This window comes from Camelus ferus, chromosome 5, assembly GCF_009834535.1.
Source record: "Camelus ferus isolate YT-003-E chromosome 5, BCGSAC_Cfer_1.0, whole genome shotgun sequence".
NCBI classification, from domain to species: domain Eukaryota; kingdom Metazoa; phylum Chordata; class Mammalia; order Artiodactyla; family Camelidae; genus Camelus; species Camelus ferus.
Window position 1 is genome coordinate 34,469,912 of NC_045700.1, and position 27,854 is coordinate 34,497,765.

A 27,854-nucleotide genomic window follows, 5' to 3' on the forward strand; every position below is an offset into this window, starting at 1 on the left:
CTGACAGGCACCAGGGCAGTTTGTTTCAGAAAACCAGGGCATCTCCCCTCAGACAGAGACTAGTTTCTCCCCTCTCAGATGGAGACCAGAGCATCTCCCCTTAGAGACAGACCAGGGTGACTTCTCTCAGAAAATGACCAGGGCATCTTACCTCAGACAGAGACCAGGACATCTCCCCTCCAACTGAGACCAGAGCGACTTATCTCAGGAAAAGACCAGAGTGCTGCCCCTCCAACAGAGAACAGTGCATCTCCCTTCAGAAAGAGACCAAGGCTCCTCTTCTTAGACAGAGACTAGGGCGACTTCTCTGAGAAACAGACCAAGCATCTTTCCTCCGACAGAGACCACGGCGCTCCCCGCTGATAGAGAAACGTGTGTCTCCCCTCAGAGAGGTACCAGAGCTGCTTCTTTCATTAAAAAAAACCAAGGCATCTCCCCTCAGACAGAGACGAGATCATTTCTCCTCAGACAGCGACCAGTGCTTCTCCCCTCAGCCAGGGATCAGGGCGTCTCCAGTCAGACAGAGACCATGGAGTCTCCTCTCAGAAAGACACCACGTGGTCTCCTCTGGCTTTAGGCAGAGGCACGAGGTCCATTGCTCTGCTAGCTGCTTTGAAGCCATCATTTGTGTACCTTGAAGTTGGCTATAGGAGATGACAGGGAGCCTTTGCTCACTGGTATTTTCGTTAATGGAATTATACTAGTATTTTAAGGGCATATTAGTTTGGCATAATGTGAAATAATGAACCGATTTCATTTGTTTTTTTCTGTATGGTGATAAGTTGTTCACTCGTATTTCACGTACTATGTTGAATGTAATTTTAGGAAAGAGAATATGGCTGCTTTACACTACATCCTTTTAGAATAAGTGAAATCAATTGAATAGCTTCATCTTCTTGAGATGATCAATAATCATGGAAATATAGTTATTCTTTTTATGCATTTTATTTATATGTTTTATAAAATTTTTCTCTTCCTTCAAACTGCATGAAAATAGTATTCTTTCAATTAACAAATTATATATGTTATGTATAAAACTAACAAATTTTGCCCCTGGGCTTTCAGACTATATAAACTTTCTTAAAAATCTATGAGTGGAATTAAAATATTTTTTAAAATTCCTGTCAAAACACAGATACTTATCCTGTGGAGGCTATTAATCCTATTTTAATTGAAAATTCCAGGAATATGGTAGAATGACTATTTTAAAATATCTAGATAAATATCATATGATATCACTTATATGTGGAATCTAAAAATAAAATGACACATATGAACTTATGCAAAACAGACTCACAGACATAGACAAAAAACTATGTTTACCGGGGGGAAAGGAGGGGAAAAGGATAAACTAAGAGTTTTAAGATTTGAAGATACTACTATATATAAAGCAGATAAGCAGCAAGGTCCTACTGTATAGCACAGGGAACTATATTCAATATCTTATAATAACTATAATGAAAAAGAATATGAAGAAGAACATACATATGTATAACTGAATCACTATGCTGTACACCGGAAACTAATACAACATTATAAATCAACGATACTTCAAAAAAATATTCTAAGAAGGGACATGAAAGACAAAAATGGATATGGGATGGGTTGGAAATTCCCTGTATATTGATCTGGATGGTAAGTATACACATGTACACTTTTTTTTAAGTCATTAAACTGTATACTAAGATTTGTGCATTTTATCATATGTGAATTGTGCCACAATAAAGTAATTATCTAAGTACAAATATCAAACATTTTAAATTAAAAAATATAAGCGAGTATAAGTGAGCTGGTAAATAAATAAGATAAATACTCAGAGGGTAAAACAATGAGAATGCATGAACCCAGAAAAGCGTAAGAAATCATTGAAGCAAGGGGCTGCTCTGGTGGCATCTGCTGATCTCACAGTTTAGAATTTCAGAATTGATGGACCACATGTGAAAGACAGGTAACATAGCTCAAAGCACACAGAGGTATCAGATCAAGATGTTTACAAAGTCCAGACTGTAAGGATGAAATGGTTTTAGAAAGAACTTTGTAAAGAAAACTGTCTAAATCTTGGCTCTTGGTAAAGAAAAAAATCAAGACTTAGCCTTAAAATGTTGCAGTAAAACTGAGCTCATATGGAGCTGAGAAATATGGAAAACAGGGAAGAATAAGAGACAAGAGAAGTAAAATGAAAGGTCTAACATACATACAATGAGTTCTCAAAAAGTGAGCAATAAAGACAATGAAAGGAAGAATTATTTGAAAAGATAATGGCTCAGAATTTTGGAGAACTGAGGAAAGTCTGAAAATTCCCGGCAAGATTAATCAAGAGATATCTATACCAAATACATCATAGAGAAATTACAGAATACTAAAGACATGGAGAAATTCTTAAAGGAGTCTGGAAGAAAAGATAAATTAATTTAAAAGAATCTAAAATAATTTGACTTCTCAGCAGCAATAATGGAAGTCAGAAGCCAGTGGGATACTACTTTTAAAGTGTTTAGAGAAAATAACTGAACCTACATTTTTAAGCCCAGATAAACTACTCATTCAAAAGTGAGGACAAAATAAAGACATTTTCAGATGTTCAAACACTGAAAGAACTTACAACCATTTCATCCTAACTAAAAAGCAATTTAAATAAAATACCAAAACTGGCACATCAGGAAGTCAGAAAATAATCTTAAAAGGAAGCTCTGAAAGCCAAGAAGGAATATTGAACAAAGAAAATGTCATAATTCTAAAAAACAATGATGGTATAAAATCACACCATTATCTAATACATGAGATTAATACAAAACAAAATAGAACTAAAATACTGGGCAAAAATGGACAAAGATTGCACATATCAGCAATATAGAAAATTGATCACATAAAAAATTACTATGTTAGGCCTACTCCAGGAATGCATGATTGGTTTAACAGTGAACAAAATATAAATGCAACCTATCAGACTAATACACAAAAGCATAAATGCCATATCATCACCTCAAAGACAGGAAGAAAGCTTTCATTAAACTAAAGTCAGCTTATATTTAAACTAGAGTTTTTACAAACAAAACCCACAGTAAATATCACACTCAAAGGTGAAACATGCAAAGTTTTAAGGAGCAAAACTATCATCACTTTCAGGCAACATTATACTGGAAGTCCTAGAAACTGCAATAGGAAAGAAAGGCATGAGGACTGATTCCAGAACTCCTATTATCTGGTGATGTGACCATCTAGATGGACACCCCAAAAGAATCTATATTTTTCACCCTAAAAAAAATTTTTATGCACACACACACACACAAACACACAGCAGTATTGTTTAAAAAAAACAACTAAAAATCAAACATGTGACAATCAACAGAACAATGAAAAAACCAAATTGTGCTATATCCATACAATGGAGTACTACACAGATATGAGAATAAACAGATTATAGCTACACATATGTAAGATAAAGTAAAAATAAGAAGAATATAGTAAGTTTCAAAAAGTTTCACAAATACACAAAAGTAAGCCATATGGCTAGATTCTAAAGAAAAGCAGGCAGCAATAAAATGGTTAGTTACAACAGTAAACTCTCAGAGGGGTAAGGAATCTTCAAAGGTATTGGAAGTGTTCTCATTTTTTAAACTTGGTCATGAATTCTATTATTATCCTTCAAATTTTACATATATGTTACATATTCTCTCATATGCATGAAATGGTTAATATTAGAAAAAAATTAATTTCAATTTGATTTTAAATGCCTCAAATTCTGCTTTTCAAATAAGTATGTAGGTAAGATATCTACACAAAACAGAAATACCAGGACATAAATCTTGCCCTAAATAGAAAACGAGTTGAGTGAAACATGAAGAAGAAGAAAAAAATGAGGGAAAAAAGCAACCATATAAAATAATCCCTATGACAAAGCCAAACTAAAAGATGTTACTTAAAAAAAGACCTCAAGCATCACGTTTAAATATGGCAGAAGATAAACGGTCATAACCGGAGTGGGGGAGATTAAAGCATTAAAATAGTTCTAGAACTAGTTAGATGGTTTATAGTCTTTTTCCTCACCTTCCCTTCTACCTCCTTGTGAAAGCTACAAAAGTCTCTCTCCACGTAGGCAGAACAAGCCTTGCATTATGCCTGCTCTATGATGGTCACTGTATGTGTGGTTCAGGAAGAGGAGATAAACAAAATGGTCCCTGCCCTGGGGAAGCTTTTCTGATGAAAGAGAATAAACTCAAACTCCAGCAAGTTAGGGATTAGGAAAAATTGATGGAATGTAAGGGTAACTGAAACTGTGATACCTTGTGTAGCACAGACATTGACAACCTGCTGACGTGCTGTGCTCCTGACGTTTCCAGCCCCCTTGCAGTTAGATGGGACTGTGTGGCTGGTTCTGGACTATGAACCATGAGTGGAAGTGATATGTGTCACTTGAGCCAATGCATTAGAGAGCCAGTGTGTGACCTTCCAGCTCCTTTCTTCTCCTGACCCAAACTTCTGGAAGCTATGTGTTGAGATAGCAGAGTTCCAAGATCAAAGTCACCTGGATTACTGAATCACCACAGAGAGCACAGATGCTGTTGGAAGTTGCCTAACCTGTAGGGCACGTGGCATAGCAAGCAATAAAGTCTTATGTAAAGTCACTGGAACGTTAGGGTTGTTCCTGCCACCTAACAGCATCATGAGAGATACTGTAAAAGGAACAAAATCCTTCTGAAGTCTTATACAAAGACATATACCTACATATATGAAGTGAATTAGATGCCGAGATTAAGAGAGAACTATATGGTCACTGAAAATCCTCCCTGATACTTACTTCCAGATTATAATAGGAAAAATATACATAAGAACATAGCCTTACCTCACAGCTTTGCCACTGGTTTGGGATACTCGGTCGGAACTTCTGGTCACAAACAACTTTCCTCATTTCCTCTATTGAGGGATCTGAAGGCACCATGTCGTAATAAGGCAACTGGTACTCCTCCACAATTCCTGTAAAAATTTGCATAATAAATTTCCCAGTACGAATAATAAATAAAATGTTTATCTCAAAATAATATCAATTAAGTTTTCTAGGCACAAATGGCACCCTGCAAAACTGGAAAATCAGGCTTATTAAAATTATGTATCAGTGTAAAACCAAGTAAGTTTAAAACACTCAGTTGAACAGTTATGTAAGTTTATGAAAATTTATATAATGTGATAATTAAATAATTCATATATTATAAAACAAAAGTATATATAATTATTTTATCAAATACATAACTATATAGTTATAGTTATATATAATTTTATATAAAATATATTACATGTATATAACTGTTAATAATTATAAAATATAATTTTATATTATGAAAATTACATAAATTTTGATTTACATAAAATGCCATTGTGAAATTCAAAAGTAATGCTTAATTGCAAAATTTATATCATGGTCCCATTGCTTTGGGAATGAAATATATTTCTCCATGAAAAAGTATATTTCTCCTTTTCAAAACAAATTAGCTTTCTCTTTTTGAAAATTATTAGGCAATCTTTTAAAAGCTGAGTTTTTACATTTGGATTTTAGAACTACTACATCTGACAATGTTCCAAAGAAATGGCCAAAAAAATTTAAAGTTGGATAGTTCAACATGAAGGTTAACATTTAAAGAGTCACAAATAATAGACAAAGATTTGACCTTACTTATCAGAATATTACTTGAATTCAAGAATTTCCTTACATAATCAGTTGAATTAATTATAGTTCTTTTATTTAAAATATTTAAGATGTGCCATAATTTGGAAAATGAACTTCAAATCATATTAAATAAATTACTATTTCAACTGTTGAAAAAAATTTAAAGACAAAATCCTAAAAGCAAATCTAGACAAATATCAGTATGAAATTTAAAAAAATAATAACAAACTTGTTTGAATCTTGCCATTTACCAAGCACTATCCTAAGCCCTTTATATGTTTTAACTAATTATCCCTCAAAACCACTGACTAAAGAAAGTACCATGTTACCCCATTTTACAGAATTAGGAAACTGAGGCACAAAGAGTGTCGTGAGTTTGCTCAAGGTACACAGCTAATAAGTGGTAGATCTGCAACTTAACCCCAGACTTGGGGATTCAAGTGTTCCTGTTGTTTCTGCACCACTAAAATTCTATTACTTCTATGTATAGTTTCAACTTCCTAAATGCTTTATTATCTATCTTATCTAAGAATCAAAGGGGAAAAGCATATTTTCTCATTAAAATGTAATTTTAACCTTGTAAGCTTTTCATTTAAAAAAAATAAGATTGCTGTAAGGCACAAAATCCAAAAACTGACAGTGGTTTAATAATGACGATTCTTCCATTGAATGTTGACTATAAGTAGGCTTTGTACTAAAAGTGTCACATGAATTAACTGAATTAATCCATTAAACCCTTAAAGCCCAAAGAGTCAGTTTGATTATCTTCATTTTACAGATGAAGAAAGTGAGACCACTTAACTCACCCAAAGTCAGACATTCAGGAAGTTGCTAAACCAAGCTTAGGCACAAGTCTGTCTCACTTGAAACTGAAAACTCTGAATCATTTTCTACCAGGATTTAACTCTTCTCCACTGATTCAATAATTAAATCAGACTGCGTTTGTAGGGTTTCATCTGCCCAAATTCTTCCTCTCATTATTAATTTATAAACTGCTGGGAGCAGTAGAGTCAGAAAGTTAAGTCTTCGCTCACCTCCACCCTGCACTTTAACCCCCCCCCCCATCATCACAGGAAAGAAAGGAACAGGAAAAGAGTGAGCACCAGGAGACATCAGTTTAAATCCTGTGGCTTTGGCAAGTCACTTAACCTCTTTGAGTTTCATTTCTGGTATAAAGTAAGGATACAGCTAACTGAATACAAGCTCGAAGAAGAAAACTCTCAAGTGCTTTGCAAAGTATTATTATAGAAGTCAGAATTATTAGGAGAACTAAGCAGTAATCACAACCTAAAATCTCCATTATGTTCAAGATGCTACAGTTCTGCCACTGGAAAGATATCACCAAAAGTTAATCTTCTAAATATTTAGAAATGATTCAATATAGTACATTGAATTAGAGCATCAAGGAAAGGCAGACACAAAGAATATTTCCAAAATCTTACCTCCAACTGAACACCTCCGGGCTATTTCCCAGTAAACCAGACCAACAGAATAGATGTCAGCTCGTTTGAAGGACTCAAAGATATTCACATTCATTGTATCATCAAGCATTTCAGGGGCCATGTACCTTCAAAAACATACACATTTCAGATTCTATGTATGACTTTATAGCAATCCAGTAAAACACAATCTTAATAAATTCTGATACATAATATAAGATAGTTTACATCATTTTTACAGGTAGCTCTGTACCACTATAATAGAATAAAATTAAATAATACATTTATTCAACTAATTAAAAAACATTTTAAATAGAACTGGAGGTCAGCAGCATTCCACAAATATTTGCTGTCAATGAACAATTTTATTATACATTGGTTCTAAGATATATAGATATATAGATATTATATTGGCTCCAAGAAAACCACATCCTTGTTTGAATAGGACTCAATCAGAGAAGTCCGTAGGACCCAACTGAGCTTAGATGTCCTAGGGATATTTCAAGGATTTCTCAGAATATTGAAGTGAAGATGCAATACTCTCACAAATCTTTTAAAAGTTTTAGATCCTCTGAAGGAATCCAGCCTTCAAGGCTTCCCTGATGGACAAGTTAAATCTCGTTTTATAAAGGGAAAAGAGAAGAGATCCCTTAGGGCTGCCCAGTCTGAATAAACTATCCTGAAGTGTTTCTGGGGTCCCACTAAAGTCTCCCAGGGAACCAAGTGAAGGACTCAGAGTGACTGGCCTGGAATGTCAAATATGGCTTGGAGGCTAACTATACCAGCTTAGAAATTCTCTACTCTTAAGGGCCTTTAACAACTCCAGGGAGTTTTGGTTGTTTCTGATTTCAAGGTCAAGAAACCTGGAATTATGCCAAAGTAGCACAGAGCATGAATTTCAAATGAAAAGAAATGGAAGTATGTTGGCCATATGGCCACAGTCTAGCTATAACAAGAAAACACCAGAAATCTCATTACTAATGAGCCTGTCCTGACATGTGTGTGATATGCTCTATTTATGTCATACTTGTTCTTAACTCTCGGAGATTCTGTTCTTTGAAAGTGGGACTTGTATCCAAACTCATATTATCTTAATGTACATCAATTTGGGAGATTTAAGGTTGAGTACAACTATAGGTGAATATGTTACATAATATTTTTAAATATTGAGAGAATACAATAGCACATAAATATATTTATTATATAGAGTCCCTCACCTATCTAGTCCCATATGCTGATTCTGTATCTGTTGTTTTTAACCTGAATGTGTAGAACTACACCTTCATTTGCAACGTATAAAGGGTTTGGAGGAGATACACACTACTAACATTTTCCCCCTCTTTGTGAAAAAATGTATTCTCAGAATGTGGCACACTAAAAATAATATAGCACCATCACTTCCACCCTTCATCTCCACTGGACTCCCTACCCAAATCGCTACTTTCAATATGATCAAAATGCCAACTTTCCTTGCTTTATTACCATTGTGCCACTGATTTCTCAGTCACCCAGAGAAGACTTCTTGTTGTCTTGGGCCTAATGATTTCCCACTTGAATCCACCACCCTCTCCCTATACACATATCCCAGTCATTCATGTCCCATTCATAAGGCAGTCATAAGTCTTAGTATGCTACCAAAGTAAGTTATCTTACCTTTTGGTTCCCACTTTAGGATTCTGAGGTATATCAACAGTGTTCAGTATTGAATCATGCTTCACAGCCAACCCTAAGTCTGCTATGGCACAAGTTTCACATTTTTTCACTAAGATATTTTTTGATTTTATATCTCGATGAGCGATAGCAGGTTTACCTATGAAGCATGAGATAAATATATTAACTTTTTTCATTACTGAAGATCGAATCTCTCCAAAAGGAGTCATTTTGAAGACTTGGCTCAAATGTCACCTTCTAAGAAAGGTCTTCCCCAAGCCTCATTCTACATCCCAAGTCATTCTCCATCACAGTCTCTCATTTTGCCTTCTTCATAGTCCTTACCACTATCTAAGTTATTTTATTTATTCACATGCATGTATAAGTATCTATCCCTCCCAACTAGACTGTAAGCTACATAAGGGCAGTGGCTATGCCTTCCTCATCACCATGCCTCCAATGCTTAGAACACTAGGTAACATTTAGTAACCACTAATAAATATTTGCTGAATAAATAGGGAAAGAATTAACATTGCTATATCCACATAAGAACATAGCAAATATTCTCTTACAAAACAAGTTTCAAACCTGTATTACCCTAGACCAGCAGTTTTCAGATGTGACCCAAAGATCCCCTGGGGGTACTTGAGGCTCTTTTCTAACTACATATCTGTGTAATATCACCTTTTCCTCATATAGTTCAACCAAAACAACAATCTGGGACAGACTAAACAGGTATGAAAATCCAGACATTTAACCAGACATGAAGGAGATTTGCATAAATGTAAAACAAAACCATTATTCTCACTAGATTGGTTTTTGTATTATAAAATATGTAAAATTTTAAAACTATGTTATTTATTTTAATATTTAATTGGTTAATTATTATATTTTAAGTAAATTAATACATATTTTAAATTTCTCAATTTCAGTTTCTAATATAGTAAATGTTAATAGATATAATCCACATACACAGAAACTTTTGGGGTCCTCAGTAATTTTTCAGCGTTTAAAGGGATCCAAATCTGAGAAGCACTACCCTAACTAGACTAATGACTTTCTAGAGCCATTTCACTATTATCTCAATAAATAGAAAACACAGTGGGTATTATTTGGCGTTAAGTACATGATATATAAATATTTTTTCAAGATCCCATTACCTTTTCCAATTATTTTAATTATCAAAGGTAAACAGTTAAATTATTTGCATTCTCTGAAAACAGAGCATTTGCTACCAGAGCAAGATCTTCCAGGTATATATGCTAAATGGCAAAGATAGAGCCACTAGGAATAAAAATATTATTATGGATAAATGACAAGTATGTAGGTGAGAGCTGGCTATATCATGACAAAACTTTCAGCTTTATAAGATACCTTCAGTGGTTTTTTACATTTGATAATAGTTTGTAATAAACTAATACACAATTGAACAAAGAAATACAACTTAGTGTTTCTACCCTCTTATTCAAGGAGAAAAAAGTCAGAAAGAAAATACACACCTTGTGTACCAACAATCTCCATATGAAGGTGGGCCAGACCACTAGCTATCGAAAGTGCCAGTTTGATCATTCCAGCCACTGTCACTATGTTTCTGTTCAAATAGTCATATAAGGAGCCCTGTTCATGATATTCAGAGACAAGCCAAAGTTGAGTCCAAGTTCCATTATCTAACAGGAAAAAAATTATTTTATTGCTATAAATATATGTTGAGAAAGAAGCCAGAAGCTTTTAACAAATGTCAGTGTTTAAAGTAAATCTGTATTGTTAACAAAGCAAAGTTAATTCCTTCAGTGATAATACTCACAGTCCAAGTTAGTAGAGTGAAAATTCTCCATGAGTTCCTATTGATGTATTAGAACCTGTTATATGTACCCACCATAGCTACAGGGAGCTGTGAGGCAGTGATTCTAACAACTGAACAACTCCTTTCTTATTCCCTCTATATCAGTACCTGCTGGTAATAGCAACCACATTATAGGAGAAACTACTGAGAGATGCATTTAGGCTCACTGTTGTGTTATAAATTATTCTTGAGCTTTTAAGAAAGATTATACCAATAAAAAACAGAAATATAACAAATTCACACAAAGCATTATTACTATCATAAAAGCTCCAACATTCTAAGAATGTTCATGTTATTCACCTTTCAAAATAGGAAGTTTATGATTTCCCTCAAAGCTTATATTAGGTGCCAAACACAATTACTAGACATTTTCAAATAATTTACCTCATTTAACCAAAAGCTAATCCAGCTTACAATAGATTTTTATCAGAAGAAAAATTATGCTAAAATTTCTCTAGGTATTATCAGTGTCCCTACAGTTAGCTTTAACTCTCGGAATCAAATGTCTACAGTAGCCCTGGGCAGTCCTGACCAGTTCTGATGTTCAGAGAAAGGAAATTATAATTAATGAACATTTGCTAAGGACTTTTTCTACCTAGTGCTTTATGTTCAAGAGCTCTTGGTTATCCAAATATTTAATTTCCAAATCCGGGTAGTGATAAAATTTCCTGGGAGTGCAAAAGTCAACATAACATGATTAAGTTCACTAATAAACTGACCACATATCAAACCAATTCTTACTCATACCTCTCTCCCTGCTTAACACCAGTGGCTATCTTTGCCCTCCCACTTCAATGTCTTTGTCAATGTGTTTATCAGGCAGATGACTAAAAAGTGAAACTGTAAATGTTGCAAGAGATACAGAAATGCATGAAGAAAGTGATATTAGAGAGCATTTGGAATCAAAGCCAGTGACAAATCATTAACAGAGAAAGACCAGTTAAACAGAAGAAGAGAAAATCGAGGGTGCTCTTTCTTGCACACAATGTTTTATAACCCAATAAATGTCATGATTAAATTAGCCTCATCAAGATGATCCATATAACTACAGTCATCTCTGCTTTCACAACACTGTAAATTAAGCTAACTGGTAGGTAGTTTAGTTCCATGTTACTAAGGAAAAGTAAAAGTTCTTAACAGCTTAATAAGAAATGTTTCATTTTGAATACTACAGTTAAGAATTTGGAAAGAAACTTTTTCTTTAAGCTCAGTTTGTCCCTGGCTTTACTTGGCTTTACTCAGTTTCTCCCTGACAAATCAGAAAAGATAAATCATTAGCAAATGTTAACTATGGCCAGAATGTATAACAATGTGTCTCTTTGGCCATCTAATTAATAATGAATACTTTCATAATCTATATTAAATAGAAATAACCATAGATTCTTAATTTTCATAGGTAATGGTAGGTATCTGATATCCACAGATAATTTGTTCTTTATGTAAAGGTTACAATATCTACCTCTCCAAAGTTCTTCATGAGTATTACTGATTCAAATAAAAAAAAAAATTGACTGGATCAAGTTTTGCTCACCTTTGTTCCCTGATTCCCTTTAAAGGAAGTACTGCACAGTTAAATGAGTAAAAGCAATGCAAAAAGAAGAAAGAGAGCATAGGTAATTCACAAACTCTATATCTGGTCCCTGATTAGTGGACATACATAAAATACTTTATGACTATTGACTTAAATACCAAAAAGTTGATGGCCTGTCTTGTTACACAAATCTCAGAAAGTAGTACCATTTGGGGTTGTTAACGTTAAACCTCAAGATATAAACCATATTCACAGCACATTAATAGAAAATTTCACTAAAATTATCTTGCTCATTACCATTCTGATAATGTCTTAGAAAATTTGAGTCCTAAACTTAAAGTTTGTTGTACAGATGAAAAATACAGTCCTAACAGAGATGAATATTTGGCTAGCATTCGTTGGTATGTTTGTACTAGTTATCAAAATATTGAAATATTTCTGTGCCAATTGTTAACAGCTGATATTCGAAACTTCCAATGGTATTCCTTTGCCTAGATACCCAAAGCAACTCCCAAAACCACAAAATACCTCCAGATCTTTTCACGACCCAGCAAGTAAAGGGTTAAAACCCAGCATGGCAGTGTTCTTCCAGGACTTTGTTCCAGTTGAAGCTGCTGTTCTGATTGGTTAGTTCCTGTGCCATACCATTCATCAAATATTTTCAATATCAAGCTGGCTATAGTGTCACCATAATTTCATATCACTCATTTGCCCTGCTTTATTGTATGGTTATGCACATTTACCTGTGAAGAAGAGGAAAGCATTTTCTTTCCTCAAAGAAGAAATCAGACTTTCATGCAGGTTTTATTAAAACAAACAGATTAGTTATTCTTATCTGATAATAGACATAACATATTATTTGCTGAACCCAATTAGATTGAAAATACCTTTGTTGTCAGCAGCAATGAAACCAAGGATGTTTTCATGTCTCAGCATAACTGTCTGATAAATTTCTGCCTCTCGAAACCAAGATCTTTCATCTCTGGAGGAGAATATTTTCACAGCCACATCTTCCCCACACCATCTTCCATGCCAGACCTCACCAAATCTACCTTTTCCTACCATTTCCTGAAGTACAATCGTCCTCGCAATTGTTCTCTGAACCAACAGAGGTAGACCTAACCAAAGAAAAGACAAAATTGATCATTAAAAACAAGTAACTGCCAGAAAATAACTGTCATAATGACCATGATTTTCACATAAAAAGCGTTTCACCACTTTAATAATTTTACTGCTTTTGAAGAAATAAGCACCATTATACCAAACTTTAATATAATGTCAAAGCATGCCTAAAACATAATCCAAATTCTTACTGTGACTTTCTCTTCTCATATTCACAAATAAAAATTTCTTGAACATAGCCTGTCATTGCAGATATCTAATTTTCCAGAATTGTTACAAATCTCCCTGATTTGAATATTAAAGCCAGTCAGGTTACTAAATACACAAAGGTTAAAAAAATATATGTTGTTGTTAGCCTCTAAAATAAAATATATGGTTCCTGGTACAACTGAGAATGCAGAAGAATTCTTTATGAATTTTTTTAAAAAGCCAAATTAAAACGGGAAAGTAAAGAACCAAATTCAATGTCAAGTGAGGCAGTCATGTTACACTAAAAGCAAGGTACAGTCATAGAAAATATCAAAATGATATTTTCTGTGGAACAAAAGAAAGTCAAAGAAAATACATTCTGAGTGTACATAAATTGTTTAGATTCTTTTGAACCAACAGCTTTACCTCCAGAATTCTAAAGATTTAATTCAAAATGTGGAAAATTTGTGTTTAAATGTTTAATATATTATTATTATTATTCATAGGAAAACAAAGGAAAAGTGTGACAATAGAGAAATTGTTAAGTATAGTACAGAGGTTGAGACCACAGATAAGAAAGACTTGGGTGTGCCAGCTGGTAGCCACGGGCAAGTTATCGAACTTCTTTGAGCTTTGGCTTCCTTGTCTGAAAAACTGCAGGTAATAATATTACCTGTCTCCTAGGAATACTGTGAGAATTGATACGCATGTTAAGACTCTAGCCTGGTATCTGGCATATGATGTGTTCAATAATGGTTTGCCCTTAACATTATGTCTTAGGATAGATTATCCAGAGCTGGAAATAATGATGAAGAAGGTATTTCTTAATGACATGGGAAAATACTTTTGCTATAATAAAAGCAGTACTTTTGTTAAATGAACGAATACTTTTGTTAAATGTAAAAACAGCATAGCAAATTCTATCCATCTAAATAAATATATCTAGCTATTCAAAATATGCACAGGAAGAAGACTGAAAAGAAAATATGCTAAATGCTATGATGGTGATTTCTATTTAGTGGAATCAGAGTGAAGTGAATTGTGATATTTTTCTTTCTAATGTTGTACATTTTCTTAATTTTTCCATAATATCCCACCAGTACTTATTACTCTCATAATTAGAGGGAAAATAGCTAAAGAGGTCACAGTATAATTTAGACAAGAAAGTCATGTTTAGTTGTTGCCACTGTACTCAGATGGCTGGGAAACCTTTATGGTAACAGCAGCCTTTATAGTAAGCTCCTGCAGGCTTCAACCTCTACTCCTGAAATGAGCCACAGTTTATTCAGGTGCTCTCATCTTCATGAGAACCACCCACTCTGGCTAAATAGGCACAGACTATACGTTTGCTATTACGGGTCTCAGCAATTAGTCCTAAAGCTCCACGAGCAGAAAGTTCTTCTGAGATTATCTGATTCAACTCGATCATTTTAGAGATGAGAAAATTGAGGCCCTGTGGTAATCAGTAAGTGGAAGGCAGACCTATAACTAAAACACTGATTTTCAGTCCAAATTCCTGCTCTCTCACCATTCAGTGGATATGGCTACTCCCCTGCTGGAAAGATTTCAAGCAGCAAACTATACAGGCTATTTTTGAAACCTACACTCCGTTATACTACCTGACCAAACAACAGAAGTTGTACTAACAATTATCAAGCCAAATTACAATCTCAATCTCTCTCCTCCCTCCGCTCGTCGTGCACACACACTGACAGAAACATCCCCACCACCAATTATTACCAACAACAACACAAAGACAAGTGGTTAAAGAACAAGATAAGCCAATGTTTTCAAACTGCAAATTGATTAAGCATATGATCAATGCTGCAGCCCAGGGACAAAGTAAGGTATCATATAAGGTATCAGCACAGCAATTAAGTTGAGACAGTAAAACTCAATGAAAGTTGCTTCAATATCTTTCAAAGCAACCACCACAAATAATCTGAGTGATTTTTGTGCTACACACTTAAAGATTTTATTTAAAGAGAAATGGACTTGCACTCTCCCTGCAGGTCTATGTTACTCTTTTTCACCAGGGGCTGTAGAAGTTGATGCTTATCTGACGGAAATGCCGCCATCCCTCAGAAGTGTTATATCATGACAGGAAATCACCAACTTACCCGGTCTCTTGGAAGCCACCTGAGACACCATTATATCTCAAAGACAGTCCAGTAAAACATCAGTCCATTTCCTCTCATAGGCATTGCATCTCTTTGAAATTTGTCCCTGACCAGGTTGGAATATGCTTCACAATTTTTGTCTCTCAACATCTGACAAAGCCAATTCTTGCATAAGGTCACCAGCCAAGGAAGAGAAGCAGAGGGGAAAGAGAACACCCTATTTCTTTCCTATGGGTGAGCTTTTGGGATAGAAGCCTTGCTGCACATGGACCCTTTCTCTCTGATGATCAAAGGCAGTACAGCCATCCATTACTATTAGCTAATGGCCACTGCCAAACATATGCAACTGGCTTTGGGGAAAGGTGTCTAGAATTCTTTTAAGTTGGTCATTAAAGAAGTCATCTGTGCTTGGGTATATTTACAGCTTTCTTTTAAGAGAGAACTTAAACTAATCTAAAGAGAAGAGGGCTGGTGGTCAATAAGTCAATTTAGGTTTCAAGATGGGCCAAAACACCAAAAAAAGATAATGTTAATTTTTCATTTTATGCTCTGGCTCATGATCACTTTCTTAAACTAAATATCCAGTCTCTAGCTACAAAAAAAAAATCTCCATTACTTTTATTTGAAAGGGAAATCCTTATACATCTTAAACATACTTAAGGAGTAGCTCCTAAACACACATTTATGCATTATATCTTTAGAGGAACTAAAATGTTTTGGAGGGGATTAAATACATGGTTATTTAATCGCTTGAACTTTTTAACAAATTACATAAGGTTTCAAGGAACTTGGCACAAATCAGAGCTCTCTATGCCTAAAATGCTTCCAGTGCTTAAGAAAACATAGCACAGTGGCCCCCAAAATGTAACACTAAGGAAGGAAGGAGTATTAAACCCTAACAAATTTTACTTTTAAAGGAAAAATGCCAACTTTCCATTCAATAATTTAATTTGGATTTCAGTTTGCAGTTTGGAGATATTCTTTCCAATATTCCTCCTTTGAAAACATGCCATCTATTTATGCAATAATGGTATAAACACTGAGGCAGGCTTTGGTCAGTGGCAGAGACAGGCAATCTTGTCCCCAGAAACAGCAGACTATCTGGGGTTTCTGGGTGACATAATTAGGCCTCTCTTTTCTGATAAACACTTCCAAAGCTGCTTCATGTTAAATACGGATGCTCATATAGACGCTACCGCCTCTCTGTCGTCTGGTCTGCCCCTGTTAATGGTGCCTGCCTGGACGCTCCCAAAGGCCATGGGCAAGGGAGTTCCTCCAATTCTGTTTGGGGTAATCATCCTTAATGATCTTTCCAAAGCAAGAGGGGATGCAGGCACTTCTAAAGAGGCTCACCTAGGCTTACCCCAGCTCGTGTTTCTGCAATGCCACATGCTGACAGGAATCGTGGAACATAAAAGCCAGGAGCCCTCTGTCCTTTCAGAGAGATTTTTTAATACAGGGGAAGCTCTGCTCTGTCATCTGAAACCCAAAAAGCCCTCAGATGCTCTGTGCTATGAGAAAGACTCATTGAAGCCATAATACAGCCTGGCACTTTGAACTGCTTCAGCAGGGGTTCTGGAGCTCCATTAAAAGGGGAGAGGCTTATCACAGAACCTTAGCAGCAAAAGCCAGCATAGGAACGCTATGCTGCTCCCTTTCATCTTCCGTTTTGATGCTTTAGGATCACATTCTTGATTTTAATTTCAGGTCCGCTCCCTATTAACTTCACACACACATATCCCAGGGGTTGCTTACAGATTCTAAAGACCTTCATAATCACAAGCAAAGAACACTACTTTGCATAACTAACATCTTTCCCCCAGAACTCAACTGCTTAAACCCCGTAACAGTTTTGTGCCCATGAAACATAACCAAGACAGCAACAACAATTATTCCTACACATAATGGGGGAGAGGGCAGAGAAAAGAGATTCTTTCTTGCTTAGAAATAAATTCTGAAATGTGAAAATGAGACTATGAGTGCCTAAAGGCCCAAAAAGCAACTGAGAAGATTTAATTCTTTAGGCCAAGACAGTTTTTTCTCTTGATCAAATCCTGAAAGAGTTTCTATGCCAGAATTTGTCATGTACCATATCAAGCTTTTTAAACAACGGAATTAATAATGTTTGGGCCCTTTCTTGTTAAAAATAGTTTTTATCTTTAAGTAAGAGTTTTTCTTACTGAATAATGAACGACAGGCACATACCAGAGCCAGATCCAGAGGCAGTCACATCATAAATCAGGTCTTTTAGAGTTTTTCCAGCATTTACCAGATTGCACTCAGAGAGGGGTTCCTCCACATTCGGCCTCTTTTTCTTTCTGTAGGTGCACTGTCGAGCTTGGCATGCCCATACTGTCAGCACTGCAGCTATGGACAGGAGGCACACTGGCACAGTAATAATGATGGTCAGCTCCATGGGTCCAAGTTTTGGGGCATTTGGTGATGCTTTAATTAAAAAAAGAAAGAACATGACCATGAGTCAACCCATTTTAAGTATTTTAGAAATTGGAAATGCAATCACCAATATTTCACATTTATAATGTGAATCTATAACGTGCAGCTACACAGTATGCACTCATATTGGTTGGTAAAGACTCTGTAGTAAAAGCAAAGATGGGGAATAGGAGTTGAGGTTAGGATGCAGTAGAGCTTAGGTTATGCCAGGTTGACAATGGGAGACAGAATTAGACTCACGGAAAGCACCAGCACCTGAGTTCCTTTTCAAAACCTCCAAACAACTTGGTATTTGCTACTATTTTCTTCCCATTTTTTTAATCAATCCATCTTTAAATACATTCATTCATTTATGCCACAAATAATTACTAAGCTCTTGCAATAGGCTGCAACTGTTGCAGGTGCTGGAGAGAGAGCAGTCAGTGAGAAAGCCCAAATCCTTGCTCTTGTGGGGCTTATGTTCTCATATACCACAGATGGACATGTAATACAACAGCAAGAAATCATAAGAGCTATGAAGAAAAATGAAGCAGAGCAAAGAGACAATGATGGTGGGATGCCACTTTAGAGAGATGGGTCATGGAAGGCTGCTCCAGGGAGGTATCAGGGAGCAACAAGGGGAGTCTCTCAGGGAAGTATGTTCCCAGCAGAAGGAAAGCAAGTGTAAGGGGCCCTGAGGTGGAGACCTACTTGGCGTGTTCAGGAGCAACCTGTGCCTAGAGTGCAGTAAACAAGGAGAAGGTAGGTGAAAATGGGGTAAGGAAAGTGAAAAAGAGAAAGATCATGTGGGGTCTCAGGTTAAAAGGACTGTGAGTTTTTTTCCAAGTAGAAGCTGTGGTAGGGTTTTGCACAGATGAAAGACAAGATCTAACTTATATTCTGAGTGGCCACTGTGTGAATAGACACTAGGGATGCAAGAATAAAAGCTAAGAGACCAATTACAATGTGTCCAGTATTTTCACTATCAGCATTTTTGCCAAAAATGTTTTTGCTAAATAACTAATTGGACATAAGGCAATTTTGCTGGAAAAGATAAATAAAAAATAAAAAGGGACATTAAAAAGGACAAAATGAAACATGAAAAATGAATAATAACAAAATTAAAAAGACTATACTGCTAAACACAAAATATCTAAATACATTTAAAATGTGAGTAGACTCATGGGGATAATAGTTTTATTTTGTAGATTGTACCTAAGCACTTGTCTTCCAAGTCTTTCATTCACAGGATTTTATATACTTTTTTTTTTTTTTTTGGTTGATTTGTCTCACTTGGCACTGTACCTTTTCTTTTTCCCTAAAATTCTTTCCTTCACTGAGAGGTATCAGTTCCAAGCACCAGGATGCTTATTTTTAAGTGAGCTTTGTACTGCATTGTGAAAGCCTCTATACATCATTTTAGTAAAGCTCTATTAAGCAGAGCTCAGATCATTACTATGGCAACCAATAAAGAGGCAAAAGGTCAGCAACCCTGAAAATGGAATAATATCTATAAAAGTACACTGCTCTAGTGATGGCTACAGCACTCAGGGATGTTTATTACAGATGGGCAATGTTTCTACTTTTGTGAACAAATTTACTGATACAAGTTAGTAAGAAAAAAAAGATGACTCGGCTAGAAAAAGGCTAGCAACACCATCCAGAAAGAGCTCCTTAAGCACTGAGCAATTTTTAAAGCAAACATTTGTAAGACTATCTTCTAAACCAAATGTTGATTGTACTCTCTACTCTCTACAGGAGACAAATGAAGAAAAACTGTAGTCTACACCCAATGAGTCATGGTAGAAAAAGACAATAGTGCAGTTAAGAATACATTTTAATAGATTGTCTCTGATGCATGTATCAATTTTTCTAGCAGGTTTTACATTCTTGATCATAGAAGAACTCTTATTGTTTGATAATTTCCAATTTTTGAGACTGTGTTAACTGAGATGCTTTCTCCATGGGGGCATACGCTAATCCCAAAAGTGAGGTCTGGGGAGCGCTGCATTGCTAATTCTAGTTATTTCACTCCCTAGTAAATTAAATAGAAGAGGATGGAAAAAAAGAGAAAGCACTAGCCCAAAGGAATGAGATCCTAGTTTACAAAAATCTCCCCTTTATAAATTCTACATGTTAAACCAAGACAGCACAGGGGAAGGAAGTATTAACAAGGTGGGAAGAAGGGAATGTGTGAGGTGGCAGATTCTGGGCAGCTGGAGGAAATCGTGCGGCAGGCAAAAAGACTGTAAAAAAAAAAAAAAAAAAAAAAAAGAGGAGAGGATAAAGGAAGGAAGGAAAGAAGGAAGGAGGGAGGGAGGGAAGAAGGGAAAAAAAGAAGAAAGGAGAAATGTTTTAAATCTATTTCTATGAATCTGCAATTTTTCCTAGAGACCTCAGTGGAACTGGTGATGGTGAAAGTCAGTGGTTCCAAATCAAGTTCAGAACCAGTTTAAATGCCTCCATTTTCCCCAGGACAGTTCCCATTACCTCCTTGCCACCTCCTATTTCTGGCTTTATGGAGGCAAACTCTTCAAAATGAAAAGAAAAAGATGAGAAAATGTGGGCATGAGCTCCATGTTTCCTCCCCTGCGGACTGCTTCTCTTTCTTTATTAAAAGTATGAAAAATTGTTGATGTTTATGAGATTTAATGACCTTTATATTAATTTACAATTAGGAGGAGATGCCTTAGAACTAAGTGGAGGTGTGGACTTCATCAATGACTTCAAATAACTCATATTGACCACTGTCACAAAAATCTTGTAGTATAATATTAATGTTCAACTTAAAGGCACATTTTTTCACTGTATTTGAATGACATTTGGATGACTAGGAACTAAGATATTACAACAAAGCAATGTATAGAAAGAGGTTAGAGTGACTGAAGAATTATGTACTGGCTGCACAGCTATTTAAAAACAAGTCTGAGTAAAGAAAATAGAGTCTTCATCCAGACAAAGTGAATTTTTATGAAACATTTCAAGGTTAATGCTTCCCTCCCAAAAGTTGCTATAGTAAGTTAGCTACATAAATTTAAAAGGGTCCAAAACACCCCTAAAGAAACCACAGGCTAATTTAGCATTAAAACCACTTCTCTTCCTTTTATTAAAGATTCTGCCCAAGTGAAAAGATATTATTTTTCAAGGTTGAACCCATAAACGTATAAATATAAGGCCTTCTGCTGCCTCCCCACTGTCCCCTCACTCCTAGAAAAGGGAAGTATCTCTTTTTCCAGTTTGTGGCTTTGAAATGTTCTCAGAATAAACCAATCAAAAAGACGATGTTGTCTGAGACTCTTTCTGATGGGTCTGTTTCTGTCCTTACACCGGGACCAACTGAATGACACGGTGATGTAGTGTCCATCTATCTACCCCATAAACCTTTATGACTTATGACTTCAATTAAAGGACTTTTTGTTTAGTTCACAGGTTTCTGGGTGGAGGGGAGAATGTGGAAATAATAAGTGCAGCTGAAAAAGAAGACAGAAATACATTACCTCTAAGATATTCAAAGCTACCTTGTTAATTAGCTCAACAAGAATAATTTCTTTTGTCAAAAAAAGAGTGACATGCCAAGCAATGAGAAATCTCCCAAATCTTCAAGATGAACTTTCTTCACCTGCCATTTCAAAGCATCCTTAAATATGGGCACCATAATTTCAAACATTTGCTTGATGTAATGAAAATACATTTCTAATTGGCTTCTTGTTGCTTTACTTAAATTGGTTCAGAGACTGAAACTAAATGGCTTGGTGTGTATAACTGAGAACAACTCTCATGGTGGGGGCGGCAGGGAGGAAGATGCCAGAGACTGAGGAACAGTTCACATCTTTGTGGAATTTAAAATCTACTAAGGAATACATGACCTAGGTAGGGTACAATTCCAAAGCAACTTTGCAAGTATATAAGAAGCAAGGAATATGGGAGATAAGAAAAAAATCATCATGAAGAGTTTCATTTGTGATGAATCAGTCCAGCAATAAAGAATATGCAACTACACTTGTATGTGTGAAGTACACACAGGGGAAGTAGAATGGGTCTGAAGAGTTAAGTCACAAACACCAGTTCTATTTGTCTAACACTTTCATGTAATTTTTCACTCACTGATTACAAGAAGCCCCCCGACTGCCACCCACTGGAGTTTGTCCTAGTCTCCTACTTTTTCACAGTGATCCTTATAAAAGTTATCAGGAAAAACGCAGTTAGAAGTTAATTCGGTTAGATCCCTCCAACATGCTTCACTATAGGGAACAACAAATGGTCTCTCTTCTTCACAAAGCGAGAATAATCATGTCCAACGGGTTGTTTCTAATCAACATGAACCTCAAGTACTGAAAAACAGCAGAATATTTTCTATTCTAATCTAGAGAGTCACCGTAACTCGAGAGCCATGACGGTGACAGAAATAACATAAGAATTTATTTGTGCCTTTTAACTCAATCAGATGGTATACTGATGGGCCATCCATCCTCCGGTGTTCAGTCTATAAACACTGTCTTCATCTGGCCTGATTTCATGAGTGCGTAACAGACAGGAAGCACTATGCATTAAAATATTTCCTGGCTAGTTCTCCTTGTGCTGCTGGTTTTCTGGGAATACATGAAGAACACTGAGAAGCTTCCAATCTTTGTCCACTAGCAACTGAATTTAAGAAAAATAATGTTTTTATATTTTAAGGAAATAGGAATGTTAGATTGAAGAATATCGTCTTTGGAATAAGGGGAAGAAAGAACTTTGACTCAAGCAGGCGTGAGATTAATACAATGAAGGAAAAACTCAAATCAGCTCCACAGGTTTTCTTAATTTCAGGGCATGCACCCAGAGATTGCCTTCTTAATCTACCATCAAAACACATATTCTCAAATGATACATATCTGTAAAGAAATTAGATCATAATTATACAAGGAATGTTTTAGTTTTTCTTTTCTTAAGCTAACTCTTTACATAAGAAAAAGGATAGTTCCTTGGAAGCAGCACCCTATCCCACAGCAGAGAGCATGTTCTTCAGACAAGGCACTCAAAAACATTGATGACAAAGGGAAAGTTACACCCCTCTGTCCTAAAGTTCATGCTCATATAAATTCTCCCACAGCTAATACATTCACACAAAGCACTTTGTTCACTTGGAAAGATCAACATGAGATAATAATATTTTGACCCAGCTCAACATCCTGTATGTGATAATCACCCCAAAAATATTTGAGTAAACAGGTAACAGTATTTACATAACTGAGAAGAGTAGGGCTTACATAGTGTAAAATCCTCAGTTTAGAATTGGTTATAAATTTTACTTTCAATTTCATATTACATCCCTATGAACAAAAATTTCATCATTGAAATCAGCGTACTTGTTTCCTAAGACAAGAAATGCTTCCTATATCAAACTTTTAAAGCACAAGTTTGACTTTCTTGAATGCTTATATTGCATAGGCTTTCCAAAATGTAAAAATCATAGCATCTTTCTGTTTACAGGGGGAAAAAAATCCTTTCTGGCACACCTGTCAGGTGTGCACTGAATCCTCAGAGAATGAGCTATAAATGGATTTGTTCATGTGATGGCAGAACAATTCCACAAGGGGTCCCATGAGTATTTCTCAGCATGCTGATGTCACCTTACGCTGACCAGAGCAATGAATTTATATGTTTAAAATAGAAAACTATAAAAGTTAAGATACAATGGATTTTTAAAGGAATTAAAATAACAAGACTTCCCAACCTCCCAAAGAATACTACTATCTGAGTCTGCAAATTTTTATAATTATAGCACACTTTAAAATTACTAATTTTTGATAAATTACTTCTAATGTTTTGGCAGTTTATCTTCCTTCAAATGCAATGCTTCAGTTTGGTTTAAACTAAAGTCTAATTTAGACATGCGCCTAATCAATATGCATTGTTCATTTATCCTAGCTGATATAAATCATAAATTGTTCTTTTTTCTTTACACAGCTGAGAAGAGAACAAGAAGGTGAAAATTTTACTGAGGTTAATAAAGCACCCACATTTTAATGTTGTGCGTGTACTTTCTTTATTGAAAATAATTATTTGAATTAGTCAAAAATACAATAGCATTATTAAAATAGTGTATTGAACTCTGAAAGGAAAAAATAAGAAATTATTATTACACTTACCATTTCAAGCACTGTGTGTTTTGGTAGCAAAATGGGAACAAAGATACCCAGAATTTGAATGTTTTTGTTGAACAGTCTATTTCCATATGAAGGGTGGTAATTAGTGCATGCATAAACTAATAGCAATTCCTATAAAAATTAACCCTATAAATAACCAGCTTCTCCAGCCCAGGTTTCCTAACCTTATCCTGAATCAATTTTCATTGACAATTTTAGAGTGCTCTTGATACTACTTGACATCATTACTATTTTTCTGAGCATGTCTCTGATGTCACCTAGAGTCACCAGAAATCACTTCTGTTACAAATCGAAATGCAACCCAGCTAGGAGAGAAACAAGCAACAAAATGTGATTACTTCACATGGGAAAAGACATGCTTTAATAATAAGAAAGAAAAGTCAGATATAAAATTGTATTAAACAGAATAACTCAACTATATTAAAATAGAAAATATACTAAATTACTGATAGTCGGAACTCTAGACCAGTGTATATAAGCTCAATACATAGTTAGTGAATGAACGAATGAATGAACGAATGAACAGCAAAAGCCCATGCCCAACAAGGGAGTCAGTCACTTCTGCTTCAGCCAATTGACAGCAAGGAGACTTCTAGGATGCCAAATCTTTGGATTTTTTCAAGACAAACCAGACATCTGGATTTTTATATTAAGACTCTTAATTTTTAACATTGTACAGAAATTCATTTTTTCCCTCCAGAAACTACATAGGTAGAACAAAACCTATCTGTGGGTCAGATACAATCTGTAAGCAGGTAGGACTCTGGATGACTTGCTTTGCTGTTTCTATATTCATTAGGAATGGGTTTAGCTAGTAATAACAGAGGAAACTATATAGAAGTTTCCTTTTCTCTTTCATGTGAAAGAAATTTGAAGATGGGTAGTCCAATGTCAGCAGGGTGGCTCCATGAAGTTTTTGGTCAGGCTCCTTTCATTTCCCTTGTTTCCATCCCTATCATGTAGTCATTATCCTCATGGTCCAAGGCAAGTGCTAAACTCCATCCTTTATATCCAGGCAGCATGATGGAGGATGGCATAATAAGGTGCCAATTCTGTTTTAAATGAGTCTTTTCAGATGTTCTCTAAAACACTGCCAGTCATCTTATTAGCCAGAATGTAGTCACATGGCCACACTTACCTGTAGAGTAGCTGAAAATACTGTCTGTTAAGTGGACAGCCATACAACGAGCTAAGTCTAGGGTTTGCTACTAAATGGGTATTGCAGGAAACTAGATGTCTCTGAAACACATTTATATTCTTAGTAAACTTTGATCTGTTAGATTTTTTTCATTAGAGAGAGAATATGTGCAAAAAAACCAAATCATACAGTATAAAATTTTTTTAATTTCCATATATTTACCCTACTCAAAAATTATTTTGAAATTTGATGTTTGGTTCTTCTTTTGTTGTGAGAGCAATATAAAGAAATGTGCATACAGTATATAGGTTGAGTTTAAAAGTAACTATAAGCCTCCATCCATCACCAGCCCCCTTATCCCTTACCTGTTCGCCTACTTAGAGATACCCCTACATGAACCTTGTCCCATCTTCCAGGGTAACCATTATCCTGATTTAGGGAATAATCATTTATTTGTGCTTATACTGTGCTTCCCAGAACCCCTTTTCCTGTATGGTTACAGATTAAAGTTAGGATACTTGCATGTATATTCATAAATGAGAATGGCTTGTAATTTCTTTTTTCATACTGTCTCTGTTGGGTTTTGATTTCAAGGTTATGTATAAAATGAGTTAAGCAGTGTTTCCTCTTTGTCCATGTTTTGGAAGGGTTTGTGTAAAAATTATCCATTCCTGGAAGTTCAGCCAAATTTTCTGGTAGAACCTCTTGGGCTTTGAAATTTTCCTTACAGATATGTCATAAGACTAATATAATTTACATTATACTTTTCTAAAAATGAGGCTCATAAATCATGTTGTTTAAACCTTATATAGTCTCACTGATTTTTTATCTATATATATCAATTACCAAAGCAGTTATATATTAAAATCTCCTTCTGAGATCATGGATTTCTCTACTTTTTCTTATAGATTTGTAACTATTTTCTTCATTTTTGAGACTATATTCTTAAGTACACAGAAATTTAAATTTATTAAGAATCCCTGGTAAGTTGAAAATTTAATCATTATAGAGTAAACTTTTTTAACTCTAGTAAAATTTTGTATTGATGTTAATTTTGCTTATTAATATAAATGTCAACAATTTAGTATGTGCATGGTATATGTAAAAATATATATCAAACCTTCTTATACTTTCCTCTGTTTGTCATTTGCTCTTCCATATTTCCCATTACATATTCTCTCTATATATTACTACATACAAAATAATTTCTTCTGACCTGTATTTCAGATCCCTAATTCTCTCTTCAGTGTTGTTATACCAATTGTTACACCTATCCATTAATTTTCTATTTTTTGTTATTATATCTGTATCCTTAAAAAGTTTCCTTCTTTATTGTTCAAATCTGCTAGGTCACTTTTTTACAATTTTCTAGTCTCTAAAAAATGTTTTCAAATTTGCCTTTTGTTTCTTTAAACTTGGAATAGTTGGTCTATAATTATCATCTGCTAATTCAAATATATGAAACCTTTGTGATCTGTTTCTACTGTGTTGTCTTCTACAGGCTCATGTTCATGCTGTTTTGAACACTTGGGGTACTTGTTTTTCATTATGTACTGCTCAAGTCCTTGCAAAAGTGTTTGTTGCGTCTCTTTGAGGCCTAATATTACAGTGCCTTTCTCCAGAGAGTTTGAACTTTCTTCCGGTAGGCAACTGAGAGCACTATTAGTCTGGGACTACTTAAAAAATTTTTTTCTTCTGGAGAGTGCCACTCAGGCAATGGGAACTCAGGCTTAAAATGCATGTGATAGCCAGGTTATATCCAAAGCTTCTCTGGAGTTAGGTTTTTGGTTTGTGTTTAGGTTGCTATTGTTTTTCCTTGTTTCTTTTCTCCCCCTGCTTCCTGCTCTGCTTAGTAACAAGCCCAAGCCTCCACCCTGGGGTTAGAAGGAGATGGGACTATATCTGGTTTAAACTTGCAATAAGGAAAGAGACCTTTGATACCTCTGCTAAACATGGCAGTTTCTATTAGAATATCCAATTTGAGCAAACCATGTTTTTTTACTTTTTTCTTCCCTGAATCTTGAAATTACTAATAGCAGAACCTAACATTTTTCTTGTTAGAAAAAGCAGACACATATGAGGAAAAAAATATCAGATTAAAGTATCAGAAAGTTATATAATTGTGTCTTAAACAATAATGGTGTTCACCAATTCACATAAAAAGAAAACTGGAAGTAGGCTGGTGACATTGTTGAGTCTCTTTGTTAACAAATCATAGAATGAAACTATTTCCTAATTTCTTATGTTGAGGCTGTTAACTCCCTTATTGGATAAGATATTATTATCTAAGTTTCTGATACTTTTAGTTGAAAACATCCTGACTGATACATTACTCTTTTAAATTTTGAAAATCTAATGAGTGGAAAAAATGATATGTTGTTTTAATTTGCATCTTTCCAGCTATTAGTGCTGTTGAACATCTTTTCAACACTTGACCACTTTCAACATCATCTTCTGTAAAATTTTCATGTGTATTTTTTGCCTATTTTTCATTTAGCAATCTCCCTTTTTCTCTTTCTTTCCACTCTTTCTCTCACCACACACACACACACACATATATGCACATACACACACACAGAGG

At 35.2% G+C, this 27,854-nt stretch overlaps 1 protein-coding gene across 1 annotated transcript in view; it reads right to left on the bottom strand.

Annotated features, from left to right (window-relative positions):
• The window catches only part of ACVR1C (activin A receptor type 1C), a 66,415-nt gene that overhangs the window by 8,913 nt on the left and 29,648 nt on the right, over positions 1-27,854 (bottom strand). Inside the window, exons 3-8 of the mRNA XM_032479490.1 lie at positions 17,759-17,998; positions 13,010-13,240; positions 10,248-10,415; positions 8,752-8,908; positions 7,102-7,226; positions 4,841-4,971 (exon numbers count right to left, since the gene is read on the bottom strand). Of these exons, the coding sequence (XP_032335381.1) occupies positions 4,841-4,971; positions 7,102-7,226; positions 8,752-8,908; positions 10,248-10,415; positions 13,010-13,240; positions 17,759-17,998 (1,052 nt within the window). The remainder of the gene's footprint in view (positions 1-4,840; positions 4,972-7,101; positions 7,227-8,751; positions 8,909-10,247; positions 10,416-13,009; positions 13,241-17,758; positions 17,999-27,854) is intronic.